This window comes from Solanum verrucosum, unplaced genomic scaffold, assembly GCF_900185275.1.
Source record: "Solanum verrucosum unplaced genomic scaffold, falcon-dt-bn FXZP01000183.1, whole genome shotgun sequence".
Lineage (NCBI taxonomy): Eukaryota > Viridiplantae > Streptophyta > Magnoliopsida > Solanales > Solanaceae > Solanum > Solanum verrucosum.
Window position 1 is genome coordinate 2,341,888 of NW_026020430.1, and position 19,776 is coordinate 2,361,663.

The 19,776-nt window shown below is 33.7% G+C and overlaps 2 protein-coding genes across 4 annotated transcripts; both read left to right on the top strand.

The window, feature by feature from the left end:
- The first annotated feature begins 592 nt into the window (after positions 1 to 592).
- On the top strand, positions 593 to 7,395 carry LOC125807485 (uncharacterized). Its single transcript, XM_049487208.1, has 15 exons — positions 593 to 737; positions 1,332 to 1,465; positions 1,579 to 1,696; positions 1,781 to 1,897; positions 3,120 to 3,224; positions 3,683 to 3,766; positions 3,870 to 3,985; positions 4,547 to 4,648; positions 4,756 to 4,869; positions 5,018 to 5,074; positions 5,856 to 5,922; positions 6,055 to 6,108; positions 6,309 to 6,383; positions 6,940 to 6,975; positions 7,070 to 7,395. Exons 2-15 carry the CDS (start codon positions 1,446 to 1,448, stop codon positions 7,166 to 7,168), a joined length of 1,164 nt encoding a protein of 387 aa, XP_049343165.1. The 5' UTR covers positions 593 to 737; positions 1,332 to 1,445; the 3' UTR covers positions 7,169 to 7,395.
- Positions 7,396 to 11,609: 4,214 nt separating this feature from the next.
- On the top strand, positions 11,610 to 19,047 carry LOC125807484 (protein ENHANCED DISEASE RESISTANCE 2-like). Of its 3 annotated transcripts, none has more exons than XM_049487204.1 (21): positions 11,610 to 12,008; positions 12,924 to 12,998; positions 13,123 to 13,176; positions 13,258 to 13,323; positions 13,394 to 13,452; positions 13,590 to 13,720; positions 13,997 to 14,043; positions 14,119 to 14,216; positions 14,624 to 14,719; positions 14,798 to 14,862; positions 14,944 to 15,015; positions 15,260 to 15,406; positions 15,503 to 15,807; positions 16,310 to 16,373; positions 16,461 to 16,636; positions 17,116 to 17,217; positions 17,304 to 17,354; positions 17,443 to 17,586; positions 18,199 to 18,294; positions 18,566 to 18,667; positions 18,825 to 19,047. In XM_049487204.1, exons 1-21 carry the CDS (start codon positions 11,853 to 11,855, stop codon positions 18,915 to 18,917), a joined length of 2,199 nt encoding a protein of 732 aa, XP_049343161.1. In that variant the 5' UTR covers positions 11,610 to 11,852; the 3' UTR covers positions 18,918 to 19,047. The 3 variants fall into 3 exon arrangements, with proteins under 3 accessions (XP_049343161.1, XP_049343163.1, XP_049343162.1); XM_049487206.1 differs by having other exon boundaries at positions 11,850 to 12,008; positions 13,398 to 13,452; positions 18,825 to 18,926; XM_049487205.1 differs by lacking the exon at positions 11,610 to 12,008 and having other exon boundaries at positions 12,834 to 12,998; positions 13,398 to 13,452; positions 18,825 to 18,926.
- The last annotated feature ends 729 nt before the right edge of the window (positions 19,048 to 19,776 follow it).

Consider the following 19,776-nt stretch of genomic DNA (forward strand, 5'->3'; position numbering starts at 1 on the left):
GCATATTGTGCACATCAAAAGTTAAAGGTCATAGTTGTCAGCTAACGCCAAGTTGAAGGTCATGTTTATGTATTATGTCTATATTATATTATGTTATATTATAGTATAATGTTGTATTAATTATAATATAACATTCGAATGTACTATATTATTCTTTCTCATTATATAATGTCACACGTTAATAATTTGAATAATAATAAGTCATTAAGGTTTGAAGTAGAGCTACTATTAAAAGTAGGATAAAGGATAAAAAAAAGTTTATTAAATAATAAATTTAAAAAAAATATTAAGATAATAACGCAATTACACTAAACTGATTCAAACAAGACTTTCTGTCTTTAGTAACGGTGGACCTAAATCATGTTGTACAATAAAATTTAAGTAACAGCTAAATAAACATTATATCTAAATTAACAATATAAACCATCCAAACAAGGAACAAGTCTCTTTTCTTTGAAAAATGATTTCTTACCATTTTAGGATAATTAAAATGATATTTTTGATTAATAAATGATGTTCATCAATAATACAAATATATGTGGATTAAATTTGTAAAATTTTAATTATATATAGTATGGGAAGGGACAGTATGGTACGGAGTGATTACACAAATCTTCTTTCTGGGGAACAATACTTTTCAATATTTGACATTTCGCCCCACAATATAACCAAACATTGAAATTTGATACCCATCTCTCACCAAGGAAATCTCTCTCTATTTTCGCTCGGGAAAACCTGTAAGACTCTCAAAACCCACTTTTTCTTCATCTGTTCATCAATTATGATCTTTTACATGCTGCGTTTTGCAGTGAAACGCACTTAATTTGGTTGAATTTTAGGGCTTTATATTCGGGATTTGATCTCTTGTTGTAGTTCATTTTTTTGACAAAATGAACTACATTTTAATAGTTTTCTGCAAAATTTTGGGTTTTGATTTGGGTATTGAGTTTTCACATTGATTCCAAGTAGCATTTTTGATGTTCTACTCGCGAGTTTAAAATATTGTTGATTAATTAAAGGTATTAGGGTTTTTTTTATAGCCCAGATCAATAGTTCAAGTAAGATTTGTGTACCCATTTGCTCAGAAATTAGTAAGATTCATAAGTTGAAGTTATAACAGTTCTTAAACTGAAATACAAGTTAAACAACTGTTAAATTGGTCTTTCTTTTTCAGTAAATTTTTGACTTTCTGTAATTCTGCAGTTGATAATAAACTTTCACAGTTGAAATTGCGGACAGTTTATCAAAACTTTTGTGGGATAAAATTTTAGTGTAGTATGTAGGTATGGATTGTATATACCGCCCCGAGTAATATAGCTTTATTCTTTCAGGCATGTCAAGTTTGCTCTTTTGAAAGTGGATGATGCTATATTCATTTCTGGGGTTGCTCAAGGAATTGGTTTCTGCCTAGTGCATGACCTTTGAGTTGAGCAACTATTATCACAATGGTAACCTCTCATCGCAGGTTTGTAGACCAAAAGACGTGCCGTTGTAATAAATTTTACCAAGTTTTAGCTGCCCTATCTCTTGGTTTTATTTACATTATTAGCTTACAAAATACCCTCTTTGTTATTTAAGGTTCACTGGGGTTTTCAAAAGATCAAATGACAGTGTCAGGCTAATAATAACAACAATCATGGGAATGGTATTTGGATATTTCATTGGCATTTCGTTTCCATCTGTTTCTCTAGCAAAGGTACGTCGGCCCTACTTTTGAATGGTCTCCCTGGTGGAGAGTAATATGCCCGTCATTCAGTATAATCTTGGGGGTCCTTTGCAGATTTCTTTACCTTCGAGCATTATATCGTCTCTTGATGTAGCCTTCAATGATGATCATCAAAGACTTAGTGGACGTAGTTTTCCTGAAAATCTTGGCAGTATCCCTTTAACACCTAAGGTACTTATTATTCACTTCAAGTCCTTTAAATTATGTATTCTTCCCTGCAGCTTCACTATGTTGATTCACTTGTATGCTTATGAAAAAGGTGTTAAAAGAAGCTTTTTAACACACTTTAACTACTAATGGTGTCAGTTTGACCAGCAAAACAATCTTTCCTTATGGATAGATTCATCTGCATTTTTGTTGCATTTAGTGGTTGCCAAGTAAAATATTTGGTGAAACCAACAAAGTGCAAACACCAATTAAGAAAGTGTCATTTTTTTATTCACAAGATGAGTCACACATATTGAGACTCATTTTAGAGGAAAATAAGTTACATAGGTGATACCAATTAATCGAAAATATAATTTAGTGATGTTAATACGTTTATTTTAGGTCCCCATACTTTCTAGAAGTCTTATGGTCCTACTAGATTCTTATGCCAGTAAGAAATATGGAGAAATTCTACTTCTCATTTTATTTATTATATTGTTGGCATGAGATGAACTTAAATGGGGAGTGGGGCCCTTGTACCTTTTTCTTTCTCGCCTTGTCCCATTCCGTGCCCTTATTTTCTGATACACTTAAATGAAAAATGCACTTGCTAATGCTCAAAGAACATTAGGGACTGTGTTTTTTATCATTAGTTGCTTGATGGTCAAGATGGAAAAAACTTACTGTATGCAATTATATGCGACACAATTTGCTTTTTGTGAACCAACTTAGGCAACTTTAGATTGGAGTTACGCTAGTGAACTCAATATGTACTAATAATATATGAAGATTCAGAAACTATACCGAAAATACTAACCAAATTAAAAACACAATACAAAAGAGCTATTGAACGCTACCTTTCAGATCATCGATTGTTTACAAAAGTGTTCAAGAAAATTGTCATCTATGTATCTTGACTGTCAAAGTTGATTTTTGTGTCATGTAAATTGAATTTTAAAAAGTAATATCATTGAAAATAATGTGCACTACTGATTAGTGGCACATTGTTACAATTGTATGCACTGCTAATCTGAAGTTGCCGAATCGGCTCTATTTATTGGTTTTGTTACGAGCTTAGCTAATTTAGTGATTCTTCCAACTTTACAAAAAAATGCAGACATAATTGCATGATATTTTCCATTTAGAAATGGTCTAAGATATATGTTCTAATTGCAGAGTAGATGTGGCATCCAGAGCATCGTGAAGTTCATATTCAATTACTGATGATGTTGATTTTGTGTCTTAGATATATGTTCCAACAAATCCTCGTGGTGCAGAGTCTTTACCACCAGGGATCGTGGTCGCCGAATCAGATTTCTATCTACGAAGGTTGTGGGGTGAGCCAAGTGAGGTATGATGCAAAGAGTAGCTTGTAGTCATTGAATTAGTCTTATTTGTCCAAAAAGAAAAGAATGTCTGGTCAGTGTAGGGTTTATGCTACCTACAATTATTCTGCCAATCCCGAGCTGCTATTGATCATATGGTCACATGTCCATGTTATCAAACAAAATACAAAATATTTATAAAAATGGTTACATGTCCACTTCATCCGCTTCCGGCTCCGTATTATGTCACAGGGAAATGACCAGTTTTACATCTGATATACTTTAAAGTTTAATGTGGATGGTTTAATAATGTGAATGATTTAAGAACTCTTCATTAGAAGTTCAGTATGAATATCCTTTTCTGGAAAGCTGTTAACTGATAGGAGGACAACTCTCTAATTGCATAAAATATTAGTCTTTGTAAGATTTGGAGTCTTTTTTTTTTTTTTTTCTGTTTAGCCTTTTAAATGTGGTGGAATTTCAGGATCTGAGGAATAAGCCAAAGTATTTGGTGACATTTACAGTTGGTTTGGATCAAAAGAACAACATTGATGCCTGCGTTAAAAAGGTTACAAAAAGAACCTGATCCATTGGATGTGATATCATACATCATTATCATTTTCTTTTTATGTTGTATCCACACTGAATTTTATTTTATGTATGTTGGTTAGTTTTCAGAGGATTTTCAAATTTTGCTTTTTCATTACGATGGTCGAACGAGTGAATGGGATCAGTTCGAATGGTCCAAGCGTGCAGTTCATATCAGTATTTGGAAGCAGACAAAATGGTAAGACTTTCTAGTTTATGCAACAACCTTTGGGATTCTAAATCCCATTAATGATGCAAGAATCAAAAGAAATATGCAAAGCGAAGCCTGGTATTTAAGTGGAGAAGGGTAGAGGGGCGGGCCCATTATCCACCGAGTTTAGAAGGCTGTGATAGGTCCAAAGGGCGGGTCACAGACAGATTTCTCGGTTATCAAAAAAAATAATAAAATAAAATAAAAAAATCAAAAGAAATATGCCTGAGAATGTAAGATGAGATAGGACCTACAGATAGGTTTTCTTTTTTTGGGTTGCTGAGCTTACTCAGTTGTATTTAGCTTTGTGATGTAAGTTTTTGGGATCCCAGCCTTTGTGCTGAAGATTTATATACAAACTTGTTACCTTTGTCAAAAAAAAATATGCCTGAGAACTTTTACCAATGCTGGCAGCCCTTTAGCATGTATAACACCCTTCTTTGAGTTTGTGATAATAAGATGAAGGGAAGGTGTTAAATAGGATTTTAGTCTAGTATTTTTTTTTGTAGTTCCATAATCTTTTGTGGGTCTTTCTATTTCCTTTAACAGGTGGTATGCAAAGAGGTTTTTGCATCCTGATGTCGTAGCTGCCTATGATTATATATTTATCTGGGACGAAGATCTGGGGGTTGAACACTTCAATGCAGAGAAGTAGGTGTTTCTTTCTGGTTGTTTTTCAATAACTTCTCATTCTTAAGAGTGAAAGATTCCTCTTGTCACTTTTGTTTCCACCTAATCTAGGCACCTGAATATGACAGGTATATTCAGCTAGTTAAGAAACATGGACTAGAGATCTCTCAGCCAGGTCTTGAACCCAACAATGGTCTAACATGGCAGATGACAAAGAGGAGAGGTGATAGAGAAGTTCACAAGTAAGTCCCTTGTGTTGCTGTCTCCCATCTTTCTCTCTCCCTCTTTCTCTGACAGTCCCCATCTCTGGGGCCCAATAGTTAGGATTGAATATCTTTATAGATTAGCTCGTGTTCATGCATATTTAGAATTGTTGGTGGCCTGAAACAGGAGTACAGAGGAGAAACCAGGCTGGTGCAGTGATCCACGGTTACCTCCTTGTGCAGCGTACTCTCTCTCTCTCTCTCTCTCTCTCTCTATGTCGCTCCCTCTCTCTCTCTCTCACACACACACTCACACACACAGATTTTAAAATGTGCAAGCTGGACACAATCTATACTTATCCACCAACACATATATGTACATATTTAATGGACTTAGGCGCTGTTGATTGATAATTCAGACTGTAGAAATCATTCTCTTAATTTTCAGAAGCAAGAAAACAACTTTCTGTGTAGACAAGGAAGATGGGGGAAGTATTTGTATGTTATGAGTTGAAATGCATTCCATTAAGGTATTGTCGTTTGCATTAGCAAGATGTTGAATTGACACCTTCTGTATGTCTGGAAGAATTCAAGGGTTTATGCTGTATCATGTATATTTTTAGGCATGACTGCAGAAACTTGGGATATAGGTGCTAATTCAAGACTGTAGAAATCACTCTTTCAATTTTTAGAAGCAAGGAAATGACAATTTTGGTAGACACTGGAAGATTGGAGAAATTTTTGTATGTTTTGAGTAGAACTGCATGCCATTAATGTATTGTCGTTAACTTAGCAAGATGTTGAATTGACATCTTCTGTACATGTTTTCTTCCTAAAAACTTATGATTGAGCAAATAAACCTCTCGTAAATTAATACTCAGGCAATTTCTAGTCAGCAAGTATTATTTTGAGTTTTCTATACACAGCAATTTTTGGAAATTGATTTGTAGAAGGCCTGTACACAAGTGCACCATCTGGTACTTTTAACATTGGCCTGCAACTTATCTTTTTCCTTGTTTTTTCAGTTTTGTGGAAATAATGGCTCCTGTATTTTCTCGAGAAGCATGGCGATGTGTTTGGCATTTGATTCAGGTAGTTCTTTCAGTTGGGATATGTATTCATTGTAATCCTTTCAAGAATGCATTTACAGTGGTCATGAGTGCATTAATAAATACACGTGCTATTATAGTGACAGCTCTGCTTTCGTTTGATGTTTTCTTATAGAATGATTTGGTGCATGGATGGGGATTGGATTTCGCTCTCAGAAGATGTGTAGAGGTCAGTAGTTTCCATTGGTGTATCTGTTAATATTAAAGTGAAAGAGGACTTGCACCATGATAAAGGTGGCTGCCCCTTTAGACTTTGATAACATTATGAACCTTGAAACCCATCCTCTTTAGCATTGTAGAGGTTTTTGTTAATTTGAAGTATGGTGGACCATTTAGCAAAACCTAGTTACTTTTTATTTGTTTATGCAGCCTGCGCATGAAAAAATTGGTGTAGTGGATTCACAATGGATAGTGCATCAAGTTATTCCTTCCCTTGGAAGTCAGGTTAGTAAATGTCCATTTCCAGAAAATAATAGCTGAAATTTTTACTACTATTCCATGTTAAATTTTGTTGTGGCAAGTGCCTATGTTAGTTTTAGAGTATATTGCAGAACGGACAAGAAACAGATAAAGAAGTTATTTTTGTCGTTGGATTGTTCTGCATACCCCCCCACCCCCCAAAAAAATAAAAGAAAAAAAAGACCATTGCAGTTATGATTTTGCTGTTAAAGGTTTGATAGATCTAAGAACCTACCACTCTAGCTTGAAGAGTCCTCTGAAGGCGGCAGCTTCATAGGATGACTGAACTTAGTATCCTTTGTCTCTTTAGAGTTCTAGGTAGGAAGGAGATTATTGGCTTACCGAGAAACAAGAATGCCACTTTGTGAGATGCTTTATGTCTCGTTAGAGCTAAAGCTGATTTTGCTTCCCTATATGGTGGATATATATTCCAAGGCTGTTTTCTGTAACTATAACTCATTGCTCCCTTGTATTTCGTATGACTTGTTATCATTTCTTAAGTTTTTTCTTGATGCAATTTCTGTCAAATGATAACATACAGGGTAGCTCGGAGAATGGTAAAGCCCCTTGGGAAGGGGTAAGCAAATCCGCGGCTCAGCTCAAATCTAGTTTGACAAATATCATTCCCCATTTGTTTCGTCACATCTTAGTTACTTGTTTCCTTTTTGTAGGTAAGAGTGAGGTGCAGAAATGAGTGGACAATGTTTCAGGATCGATTAGCCAATGCGGATAAGGCATATTATGCACAAAATGGGAAAACCAGAGTATAACATCACCTACAACTTGTTTGTAAATTGCTTCTTTTACCCTTTTTTACTCCTGTTTTAGGTAAGCCTAATTCATTTTGCCAGTATTTCTTTATAAATATTTGCTTTACTATAGAGCAGCCATATTTCTGTAGACCGTGGACCGTAAACAGTAAGACATTGGAACACCTCCTGTGCATAGATGATACTACATGAAATCTTATATAGCCCATGATCGTTGTTTACCTTCATCCTTCCTATTTGTATTTTCATTTTTGGATTGCCCTCACAACTGGCAAATGCATAATTCTGGTTCACTGGAAAAAGAGGGAAATTGGGATTCGGATTCTGATTAAAATTAGTACATTACGACGAACTCACATGAATGAGAAGATTATATTATGGCTTTATTTTTTGTGCTAATTAAGCCTAGTTAGCAGTGCATAAATCAATTTATAGTATGGCTTTATTTTGTTTTAACCCGGCCGTTCCACTGACAAACATTGAAGGACTAGATCTATTGAATGAGTAAACCAAGACAAAATTTTATGAAAACGACAAAATAAAGTAATTGATGACATTGGGAGTTTTTTCTTTTCTTTTGGTTGACTGTTATGCAATAATAGTGATACTGGAATTGTGATATCAAAGTCATTATTAATATATATTGTTGAGATAAAGTATAAATAATACACCTAAACTATCCCTTTTTGTAGTTTCATTTCTTAATTATTAAGAGTGTGAGTTTCATATCTAAACTGCCACTTATTAGTTTGAGAAATACATCTCAATGTTGTGTGTAATGCATTCTCTTTTATTTGAAAAAATCCGGACACATGACAATCCACATGAACCATACTACAATTATTGTTTGAAATGGCAAGTATCTTGATATAACTATTATTGGCAAACATGACAAGTACAAGTAGAATCGAAGGAAGTAATTTATGTTATAAAATCAAACTATATTATTAAATGGGAAGTTGAATTACTGTGTGGAGTTCTATATCAGAAAACAAAAATAGCATTGGTATGGTGTTTAATGACTTCGCCCAAAAAAGTATAGTGCTTTTTATACTCCATTTCCTATTTTCTGTCTCACTCTTAATGAGATAATTTGTAGTCACACAAATGTCTATAAATTTTGTTGTAAAACAACTGTGTGAATTCGGGATGTTTAGTGCATTGAGCTCTCTATGTTAAACATTATACACATCCAGCTCTCATATTACTATATTGTTTAAAAAATGTTAGTAATATTTTCATCATCATGTCTCGTAATGCTTCTCTGTTTTCACACAGCATTTTGGAGAGTTAAATTATGGTAGACTTTGAACACTATAATAAAATATTAAAAATATCGCCCCTCTTTAAATTTGTTTGTCCCGCTATTATGGGTCACCTTGGAACCAAAATTTTCAACTGGAACGATGTTTATTATTCTTGCGACTTCAATTAAAAACAGTTGCATTAAATGATTTGTGTCGTAGTGTCAGTTTCTGGATAGAAAAATTGTTATAAAACCCCATAATTAACTTGTTCTCATTTATTGTTCGTGATAATGTAATTTAAGTTTTGCCAACTCATTGTTTTTTTTTTTCCTTTGTATGTTTTATTTATCTTGAAAGGCTTCCATACAGAGGAAAACCATTCTAATAGTAGAAGATTAGTATAAAAATTGAAATGCAGTGAAAAATAAAAGCATTCATATAGGATTATTAGATTTTAAATCAAACATATATATTGTCAACATCATGATTTTGGTGGCGTAAATGTCATTGTCAGTAGGAGGATTATACAGAAATGACTTAACTGTCAATTATTCGAAGTGATGCTTTTATGCGTTTTGTTTTTCATCTGACGTTCGGTATTCGCATTTGGAACTGGAACTGGATTGAAAATTTAAATTCATGTTTTACTCTTTAATAAATGCGACTCTATATCTAGAGAAGTTCAAATTTGCTACCACTACTCCCATAACCAACCAATCATTCTATAACTCTTTATTTTTGGTCAAACAGGCTACAACTACTTGTTGCTTCCAATTTAATGTTTTTCCTTATCTTTTTAGTAAATAGTAAATGATTTGTTTCCATATAATATTAAATTGTTTCTGTGACTTTTATGTCCACGTTGAAGCACTTAAAATTTATAGAATATAATAATACTTTTGAAGCCACGTTAATCGATAGCAGATGAATGTACTCAATTCCTTCGTTTTAATTTATTTGTCTGATTTTAAATATCATGTTCTAAGATGTATTAACTAACTTTGCAATCTTCCAAAATTCGTAAAATGACAAGAAGTTGATTAAAGGACAACAGAAATACCAAGCTACAAAGTTGTAATTTTCTAATTATTATTTTTTTTATCTTTTTTGTCTACAATATTTTGGAGGGACATGAGAGTTTGAATGTATGTTTGATGCATTATCTTGAAAACATGTTATTTGGTTAGGGGATTAAATGTGATGGGTTTCCTACCTGTTTATAAATGGCCTATGTGGGGCATGGATATATTAAAAAATGATCTTTTGTTCTTTTAATAGAAAAAATTATTATATATTATTACTATGATATTTGATTTATTTTTGGATGTAGATAACAGAGGACAAAAAAATACTATTCAAACAAGTCTAGAGGAGTTTCATTGAACAAATTAGTAAACCGATATACAAACGAGCAAAGGCAGTAGACCTAGCTTCGTATTATCACTTCATCATCTTCATACTCGTTTCGTCAAACTATTGATTATATAGCATTCACTTAGCTAAAACAATTTTAAAATACTCTATGATAAAGGCAGATTTAGCCCTTTGCTGTCGGATTTCTCTGAATATAGTATTTTTGGCGCAGTGCACAAGCTTATATATAAAACAATATTTACTGAAGTGGTAATAATATTATACATGAATCTATAATTTTAAAGACACAATGAGTTTAATGATAAGAATATTAAATGTTGAATTCATAAAGCTTAATTAAATCCTATATCTATTTCTCTGGTATGTTATCAATTTGAGTCAAGTCTGCACGTTTTATTTTATTTTTATTTTTAAATACATTGTACCATTAAGTGTATCAATAGATAATTTATTTGCACATCCAAAAACTAAATAAACCTATATATGTAATTGAGAATAAATTTCATACTGTGTTACTTATGTAAAATTGTAAATTACCTGTACAGAAAAACAATAGGAAGAAGTTAAAGATTCTACGTTTATTAAAACACTTGTATCATTGAATATTATCTTTACGTGAACTTATAAGTTTTTACTATTGAACTGACCTTTACACTTGTGACTTTATTCACTTAATTTACCACTTTGCATCTTTATTTTGATAATTAGTCCAAATAACTAAAGAGGAAAATGAAAGAGACTACCACCTAAACACGTTGTCAGTTTTAGACAGTTTTACGTATATGGGTCCTAATTAATGTGCCTTTCTTTTTCTTTTTCTTTTTTAAAAAAAAAACTGAATTGAACTGATTCAACTAGACTAGAATTACGTATAAGTCCTTATTTAATGGGATTTTCTTTTTCTTTATTTTTCAATATTGGGGAGAAGATACAACTTGCTATAAAAATAATCAATTTTATCCTTTATTATACTAGTCCAAAAATATTACTCTTGTTATCTAAATGGTTCAAATATAACCTTTTTTTGTTAGGATGGTATAAATTGAACAACATATAATTTCAAGTATTAGCAATGACATTTTAATAAGGTGAACGCCACGTAACATGTTATCTCAACGTTCAAGTCATTTTATCCTTCTTTTCACTTGTTCTTCCACCACTAACATAAAACCTCTAATTTGTGTGAACTTAATCAACATAAATAATACCGTATGGCCAAAAATAAAAGTATAGCTTTACTTAACTTACATCAAAGATTTATTCAAGTCTTAGATAAAAATAATCAATCCCACCTTTTGTATGTAACAAATAATCACATGATTGTGGTATACTTCTTCCTATATTAATAGAGGTTTTTTTAATTGTTCAAAATAATTAAATTGTATAAAGTTCAAGATGAATGTTTGAATTTTTTTTCATATTTGTCTTTTCCTTAAATGAAGTTTTATATTTTTCAAGACATAAATCACAGTACTTATAAAATTATATTTATGATTTCACCAAGGGCAATAGTGAAAAATATAATCTAAGTTATGTCCTTAAATATTTTTCTTAATAAGTGTGCATTGCCTCACAAATTTACTTAATTATCCTCTAATCTTTTCAATTAAAGAAATTTTATAACTTATAATCTCAAATTAAATAAATTATTTAACTTATAATCCTTTTTTAAAAAATGGAAAAAGGGCAAAACAGTCATATAACTTTTCAAATAATTTCCGCTTCCAAACTTTTGTCTCTCTTACGCGCAAATTCAGTTGCCTTTATAACTTTTTTTTCGAGTATATAGTTTGACAGAAAATACAGAGAAAGAGAGAGCCCATACCGGCACCGGCAAATCAATCATCATACAAAGACATAAAGACTAATGCATTGAATCTCTGATTCCCATTTAAGTTTTCTTCACTGAACCGGAATTTAGGGATACAAACAATAAATTCTTGTATGTGGGTGTGTAAGTGTTGTTTGAACTTTGAAGAATTTTGTTCTATAAGTCGGGGAAATTGAAGTGGAAGTGTTATCCTTGAGTAATTTTGAGTAGTGGGTGTTAGATAAATTTTGAAATGGGGGTTTCCCAGAACGATTCTTGTAGAATGGAAGGGTGGTTATATCTAATTCGGTCTAATCGGTTTGGGCTTCAGTATTCGAGGAAACGCTACTTTGTTCTTCACGATCTTCTTTTCAAGAGCTATAAATCAAACCCAGTTACAAACATTGAGGTTTATCATTCTCTCACTCGCTCTCTGTATGCTAATTGATAAACAATTTGGGTTAAGTTCAATTGTGTGTTTAAATGGTTGTTTTGTGAACTTTACAGGTTTAGCATTTGATATAAGTGGCTTAAGTTTAATTGATAAGAAGTTCTTGCCAACTTGTAATTTGATTTTTTAGTGTGCTATGTTATTTTTAATTTGATCAGAGGCAAGTAATGCTGCACCCAATTCTTTGTGTTAATGTGCTTGGAATTTTACTAGCACAAACACATACATTGTAGATGCATGTAGCCTCGAGGCCCGAGCTCCATGCTAACACTTGTACTCCATCCGTTTCGATTTGTTTGTATCGTTTTAACTTGTCAAAAAGTTTATAAGACTTGAGAATCTTGTGGTCTTAAATTAAATCTACGTAGAATGTACCAAAATGTCATTTAATTTTGTGATCTTTAATCATTTCACGTAGAAAGTTGAAATTAAGGAGTTGCCGAAAAAGGAAAGAGATATTCTTTTTTAAACAGACTAAAAAGGTAAGACTAAAAAGTTAAGTAAGACAAACATATTGAAATAGAGTAAGTATGATTTTTCTGAGTCAGGAAAGTGGGCAATGTTCTTTTTAATGTAGTATTCCTCCGTTTCAATTTGTTAGTCTTAGTTATTATCTCGGGATATTTTTTTTTTCAAGCACTTTCTGAATATCTTGAATTGTATATTACTTCATTGATAGTCGGAGAAGTGCCGGTATAAAATGGTGGTTTCGAAGCTGTCAAAAGTTTTTTTATTTCTCTCCCTCTCCATATAACCATATTAGCGCCAGATATGCTTCATCCCATACTTAGTGCCTTCTTGGAATTATTTGTTTGCCATATTATCATGACTCTCTGTAATATGTCTTGTTGATTTTTTTTATTTTTTTCGTAGGATCCTGTTAGAAGTGCTGTTATTGATTCCTGCATTAGGGTGACAGACAATGGGAGAGAGAGCATTCAAAGAAAAGTATGATCCTTATCCCAGTTCCAATACATGGCAGAGACTATTTGTTCTGTCTGAGTTTCTATCATTAAATGCATTGACTTCTTTACTGATACTTTCTGGTTTTGTTACTTCTGCATTCTCCCAGGTTGTGTTTATATTTACTCTATACAATGCCTCAAATCATAATGATCAGTTGAAGGTGTGGAAATTATCCTTTACCCTGTTTCAGCTTTTAATTTTTGAGACCAATGAGTGTCTAAAGAAAATTTACAAACAATAGTTAGGAGCAAACAGTCCTGAGGAAGCAGCAAGATGGATCCAGGCCCTGCAGGAAGCAGCTTTAAAGGTATATAGTAATCAATATGAGCCGGTAACGTCTCCCTTCGTTGGCAACTGATGATAATGAATAATTGTAGGCAGACATGAATAAAAGAACTGCAGTTGATCGTCCAAGGCGTGACTCGCAGTCTTTGAGGTATTTTCATTTGGTATATCAATATGTTACTTTGCTAAGGATCTTGCAAATATTTATTCTTTGTACAAGCATCTGTGATCTGTTGCTTGTCTCTTGCTAATTTCTCCTCTCTTTTTTTTTTCCTTTTTGCCACACAGGTTAAATTGTTCCAACAAATCTCATCATCGGAATTCCATTGCTTGGACTTTCTGTTCATCCTCAGTTGCAGATGCTACGACATCTGATGTTGTTGCACCGTCGTCCTGGACAATATTTGGTTGTCAGAATGGTAGGTTCTAATGATTTTTATGTTTGAGAAGCTGATATTCCATGTAGGATTTTTGCTCTTATGATATTTTTTTCATCCTTGAGGGTCCATTAAGAATTTCTGTTACAATAAGTTCTTTCAATTCCTTATTTAGTTCTCTTGCGGGGAAGGAGACATGGTTGGCTTTATCTTAGAACATTTCTAAGATCATTTCTCTGATTTCATTGCTAAATGGTCGCTTCCTCTCCTTTTGTTGTTCTCTTTTGCCAATTGTCCTTAAATTGCTTGGGTATGCAGGTCTTCGGCTATTTAAGGAAGCTAAGGATAGGGAATCTCATGGGAAGGTAACCTAATATTGTCAGCCCCTAAGGCAGTAAATCTACAAGCTCATGTTACTGAACTTGTACCATGTTGTGCAGTGGAATGATCACCCTGCAATAATGGCTGTTGGTGTAGTTGATGGAACTTCAGAAGCCATTTTTCAAACACTCATGTCACTTGGTCCTTCAAGATCGGAGTGAGTTGCAAAGTCTTTAACCAAAAATCTTCATACAAGCTTCTTCTGCAGAAACTTCATTGCTACTAAAATTAGTATCTCTTTGCGTTCAAAGTATAACTAAGACTTGGATAAGTATAAAGGGCTGCATTTCTTTGTTCATTAGTTCTTGAAAGAATATGCCTGCATTTCTTTGCTCCTTAGTTCTTGAAAGAATTTGTCTAGCACAAAAGAATATAGCTGCTTAGATGTCAAGTACATGGCATATTGTAAAATTAATCTAAGTGCAGCTTTCATTGCCTTCCTATGCGGGAGACTGAAAATAAGAAATAATTGTATCCTTAAAGTATTTTGTATTTTACTCTGCAGATGGGATCTCTGTTATATACTCATTGTATCCTTATAGTGTTATGCTTTTTACTCTGCAGATGGGATTTCTGTCATTACAAGGGTAGTGTCATTGAACACCTTGATGGTCACACAGATATTGTTCATAAGCTTCTACGTCGGGATTGGCTACCTTGGTCAGGCACATGCTAGATATTCACTTTCCAAACTGTTTGTACTTTGTTAGGGTTTATATTTGACATAAGTTGTTGCAGGAGTATGAGAAAAAGAGATCTTCTTTTGCAGCGCTATTGGAGAAGGGAGGATGACGGAACATATGGTACCAATGTTTGTTAATTGGTTTTGGGTGCTTTTTAAAACTGCTCGGTCTGAGCGTTGACCTATCTATTTACTCTTGCAGTTATTCTATACCATTCGGTGTTTCATCAGAAGTGTCCATGTCAGAAGGGCTATGTTCGTGCCTGCCTTAAAAGTAATGTATGCCTACAACGTAGAGCGAATATAAAGTTCATTTTGTCACTCTAGCTGTTATGGATGTGTAATTTTACATGGAAGAGCTATCTCATAGTGCATGGATTCCTAATTTCTCCTAATGATGCATGGTTGATAATTTTATTGTTACATAGCATCAGTCATATGCTTCTACTGCACATGTTTCTTGCACAAGACTACCCTTTGTACTGCACATTATAGATATACTTTGCTAATCATTGCAGGTGGAGGCTATGTAATATCACCTGTGAATCAAAAGAAGCAGTCAGTAGTCAAGCATATGCTTGCTATTGATTGGAGATTCTGGAAATCTAACTTACAAACATCTTCAGCCAGATATATAACAATCCACATGCTAGGGAGACTCGCTGGTGTGTTTTTACTGCAAGATCTAGTTTCATATTTGTTACTTTTATTCATGTTTGCACATTATGACTGCTCATGGGGGCTCAACCTGTGATTTACAGCTTTGAGGGAGCTTTTTATAGCAAAATTAGGAGATTGCTCGTCCTCGTATTTTTTGGAGGAGCATGTGAGAGACAAAAGACTGCAACAAATTGAAGAAGTTAAGGTTGAAATACAAACCATAGTGGAAAATGGGAAGAATATAGCAGATATGGAAGAAGAAGTCGCTAAATCACCTTCTGAACATGCAAGCTTGATGGGGTTAAATGATGCATCAGATGAGTTTTTTGATGTCTCTGAACCACTTGATTATGACCAGTCGGAAAATGGCTGGCCTTCTGATTTTGGCCCAGAGATGTACTCTCAGGTATTACCTGCTTAAACCATAATCTTTGGGAGCTATTCTATGAGCAGGTTGCTTTTCATAAATGCAGGAGGCTACATGAGGCATGACTTTCATGATATAAGCATGTCTATATATTGCTACTACTAATGAAAGATGTGAAACTTTCTTTCAACTAACTTCTACTTGAATGGCACTGTATGTTTTTTTGTGGTTAGTTTAAGTCTTTATCCGGTTTTTAAAGCATATACACTTGAATCCAATAAATATGCAGTCTCTTATGACTTCCATGTCTTAGGACGTCAACAATGTTAATACAATAAAGTTCATTTTCTTACCCCCACCCCCAAAGAAAAGCTCCATTTCTCTCGAGTAGTTCCTGATTCCCTTCATTAAACCCTAATGTAGTTGTCGTTTTTGACCTTATCCCCTCTTGCCTAGACCCATCATCTTGTTGCAGAATGCAGATCAGTTCCTCTGGGATTTCCTTGAGAATGATCTTTATGTTTTTTTTATCTTGTTTTAGGACACACGGCATGCCAGATTATCATCTGCTGCTGGTTTTGTGAAAAAGTTGCATGATCTGGCTGGTGAGTTTGATCTGTATTGCTATTTCGAAAAACTCAATTAATGGAAATGTTGAAGTTCTGAGGATTGATATTCCTTTCCCACTTCAGTTCACAAGCGGGGTTATGTAGATCTGCATGAAAAGGCAAAGGAAGATGCATTGTTGTGCCACTATGGGTCCACTCTTCCAAAAGATCCAACTTTTAATTTGCCTTGCAGTTGGGCCCAAACAGATCCGTCAACTTTTCTTATTCGGGGAGAGACTTATCTAGAAGATCGTAAGAAGGTGGGATTTCATAGCTGTCTTATTTTTCCCATAAGCATGTTCTGATTCATTTTTGTGTGGTCCATCTCTGATTCATTTGACCTTGGAAACTAGAAATGCTTTCCTTTGTTAAATTGATACCTGTGGTTTGATGTTCCTGCTGTCTGATTAATTTTTTGAACCTTACCTACTGATCACTCTCGGCAAAAGCCACATCTTGCTGTACCACAATCGAGTGTTGGTTAAATTGCATTAAACAAAACTCCATTGTTTGTGATTCCTGTCAATAAAATATGTCTAAAATGGCATACCAGCATGGAAACTTTACTTCAAAAAATCTGCAGGCTTCTTGGCTAGTATCTGCTATGATAGCATGCATGAGATATTGTGGGCTCTTTCCCTAACTCATGTCAAAATTTGTTTAGTCCAAAATTGTATAGCAAAGTTATGTGTGTTGTCCTAATTTTATGTAATTTACTGGTTGTGTGGCTCTGTTACAGATTAAGGCTAAAGGCACGTTGATGCAAATGGTTGCTGCAGATTGGCTGAAGTCTGACAAGCGAGAAGATGATCTTGGTGGTCGTCCTGGGAGCATTGTTCAGGTTGCTTCTCTTATTCTGTGTGAAGACAATGAACATACATACACATGTCGTTTATAAACCTGCTGCTTACCAACTTTTATCTGCAGAAATATGCAGCTAAGGGTGGTCCAGAATTTTTCTTCATTGTGAACATACAGGTATATTCTCTTGCTTCCTTTATATACCTTTTCTGCTTTCCTTTGGAGTTCCAAAGAGTTCATTTAGTTGAACATGCCTTACATTCAGGTACCAGGTTCAACAACATACACTCTTGCTCTCTACTATATGATGGACACTCCTATAGAAAACGCGCCCTTGCTGGAGAGTTTTGTCAAAGGGGATGATGCTTTTAGAAATTCAAGGTTCAAGCTCATACCATACATATCCAAGGTTTGTATTCTGATCATTGAGATTGAACATAATCACTTTTTTACAAGGTTTAATAATATTTATTTTTATTTAAGTTGTTTAATGAGTTAGCAAAAAGCTATGGCATGCCAGCAGTCTTGTGGCCTTTGCACTGATCTATGCTTTTGGTAATGGTTGGTGGTAGCACTTTTTTCCTTTAATAACCTTTGAGCTTGCAGATAAATACTGCACAGAAACAAGTTGCTCTCACGAAGGAAAACTGAACCCTTCTTTGGTAAATATAACTAATAAATCTTTAAGCAAACCCCCAACCCCACCCCAGTTTACTTTCTCTATTCCGAAACAATGATACTTTTTACTTCTCAGTGGTCAAATTTTGCAACTACCCAAGAAATTATATAGATGATCATGGAGAAATCCAAAAAGATGGTCAGATGGATACTGCATGCATACATTATTTTCCCAAAGTTCATGTCATCCGAGAGTCCCCTCTTTGTTGTAATGCTTCCGTGTTTTCTTGCTTGGTTTTTTCGGTTGGACAATGTGCTTTAATCAGCATAACACAAGTATTTAACAATTTTATCATTTTAAAAAGATCAGAGGTTGTGGTATTTACTCCTATTTACTTGTCAGGGACCATGGATAGTCAAGCAGAGTGTTGGAAAGAAAGCATGCCTTGTAGGTCCAGCGCTTGAAATTAATTATTTTCGGGGAAAGAACTACTTGGAGGTAAATTTCAAGAGAATTTTTCTACAGGAAATGATGCTTTAATTTTGTTTGCATGTTAGCTACTATAGTTGGTGCAGTTAAATGTGCCCATTTTCATTATCTTTGGGAATGAATTGCTTCCACTACTGCAGAAGTTCTATATCTTTTCTTTTGCAAAAGTAAAATTGAACTATTTTTAGAATAATAAGTGCATTGACATTCAAACCCCTCCATAGTGAAACATCGAAATTTTTTCTCATAGTGGACCTAAAAAAGTTTTGTGATCTTTCAGCTTGATATCAATGTTGGTTCTTCTACTGTGGCAAGGGGAGTTGTAAGCCTTGTTGTTGGATATCTAAACAATCTTGTCATTGAAATGGCGTTTCTTATCCAGGTAAACGTTCATGTCCCCTTCTCCATTTAAAGCATATATGGCTTGAATTGTGTAAGGCGCCAATATTGACAATTGCATAGAATTTCAATGAGTATGACAAAGCGTATAGAGTATCTTCTTGGAACGCGTATTAACCATTTTTTTGACTTCTTCACAGGCCAACACCCCGGAGGAGCTTCCCGAATATCTTCTTGCAACATGTCGTCTTAACCATCTGGACATCTCTAAAGCTGTTCAAGTGAAACCGTGATCTTGTATATCTCAAAAAAAAAAAAAATCTTCCATTTTATATAAGCTTGCTACAGGGCAAAATGGATGATGCCTATATAGAAAGTGCAAAAGCTTTACAAAGTGACTATTCTTTGACTCAATCAAATGTCTTCTGCATTGGTCTCAGATGTATAGTTTGCACAATATTTCTGTTTCTAACTATCAGTAAACTCCATTGTGAGAATATGTTTTTTTTTTTTCTTTCAATTTTACATCTAATAGTAAATTGAAATCATATTGTTTAGCATATAAAACTTGTAAGTTACTATTCTTGTTCATGTCATTGCATCAAAAGTACAGAAAAATTACACCAAAACAGCAGTCACCGAAAACTGCATTAAAATAGCAACAAAAATCGAATCAAAATATTTCAGAGAATTTAAATAATACAAAAAATTTAAGTTCTGAATGTAATAGTACTCTCATATTGTTTAGGAATATACATGCTACGAAAAAAAATTAAGTTCAAGAAAATAATAAGATACTCTTGTAATTCAATTATGTAGTAGTAATTTATAATTTCACCATAGATGAAAAGGTCTTCTACGACTTATCTCTTTAGTTAATACTCCTGTTAGACTAATTTACTTGGCACCTTTTTTTTTAGTCCGTCTAAAAAAATTATTATTTCCTTCGTCTCATATTAGTTGATTATTTTACTAAAAATAATTATCTCATATTAGTTGTCCACCTTACTAATTAAGAAACTATTAATTAAATATTTTCCTATATTACTCTTACAATTAAATTTTTTTTAAGTGTTCACATTTGATCGAAAAATTCTCAAAAAGTTTTTTAAGGGGTGAATTAGTAAAATTATATTTTTATTTATGATTTCT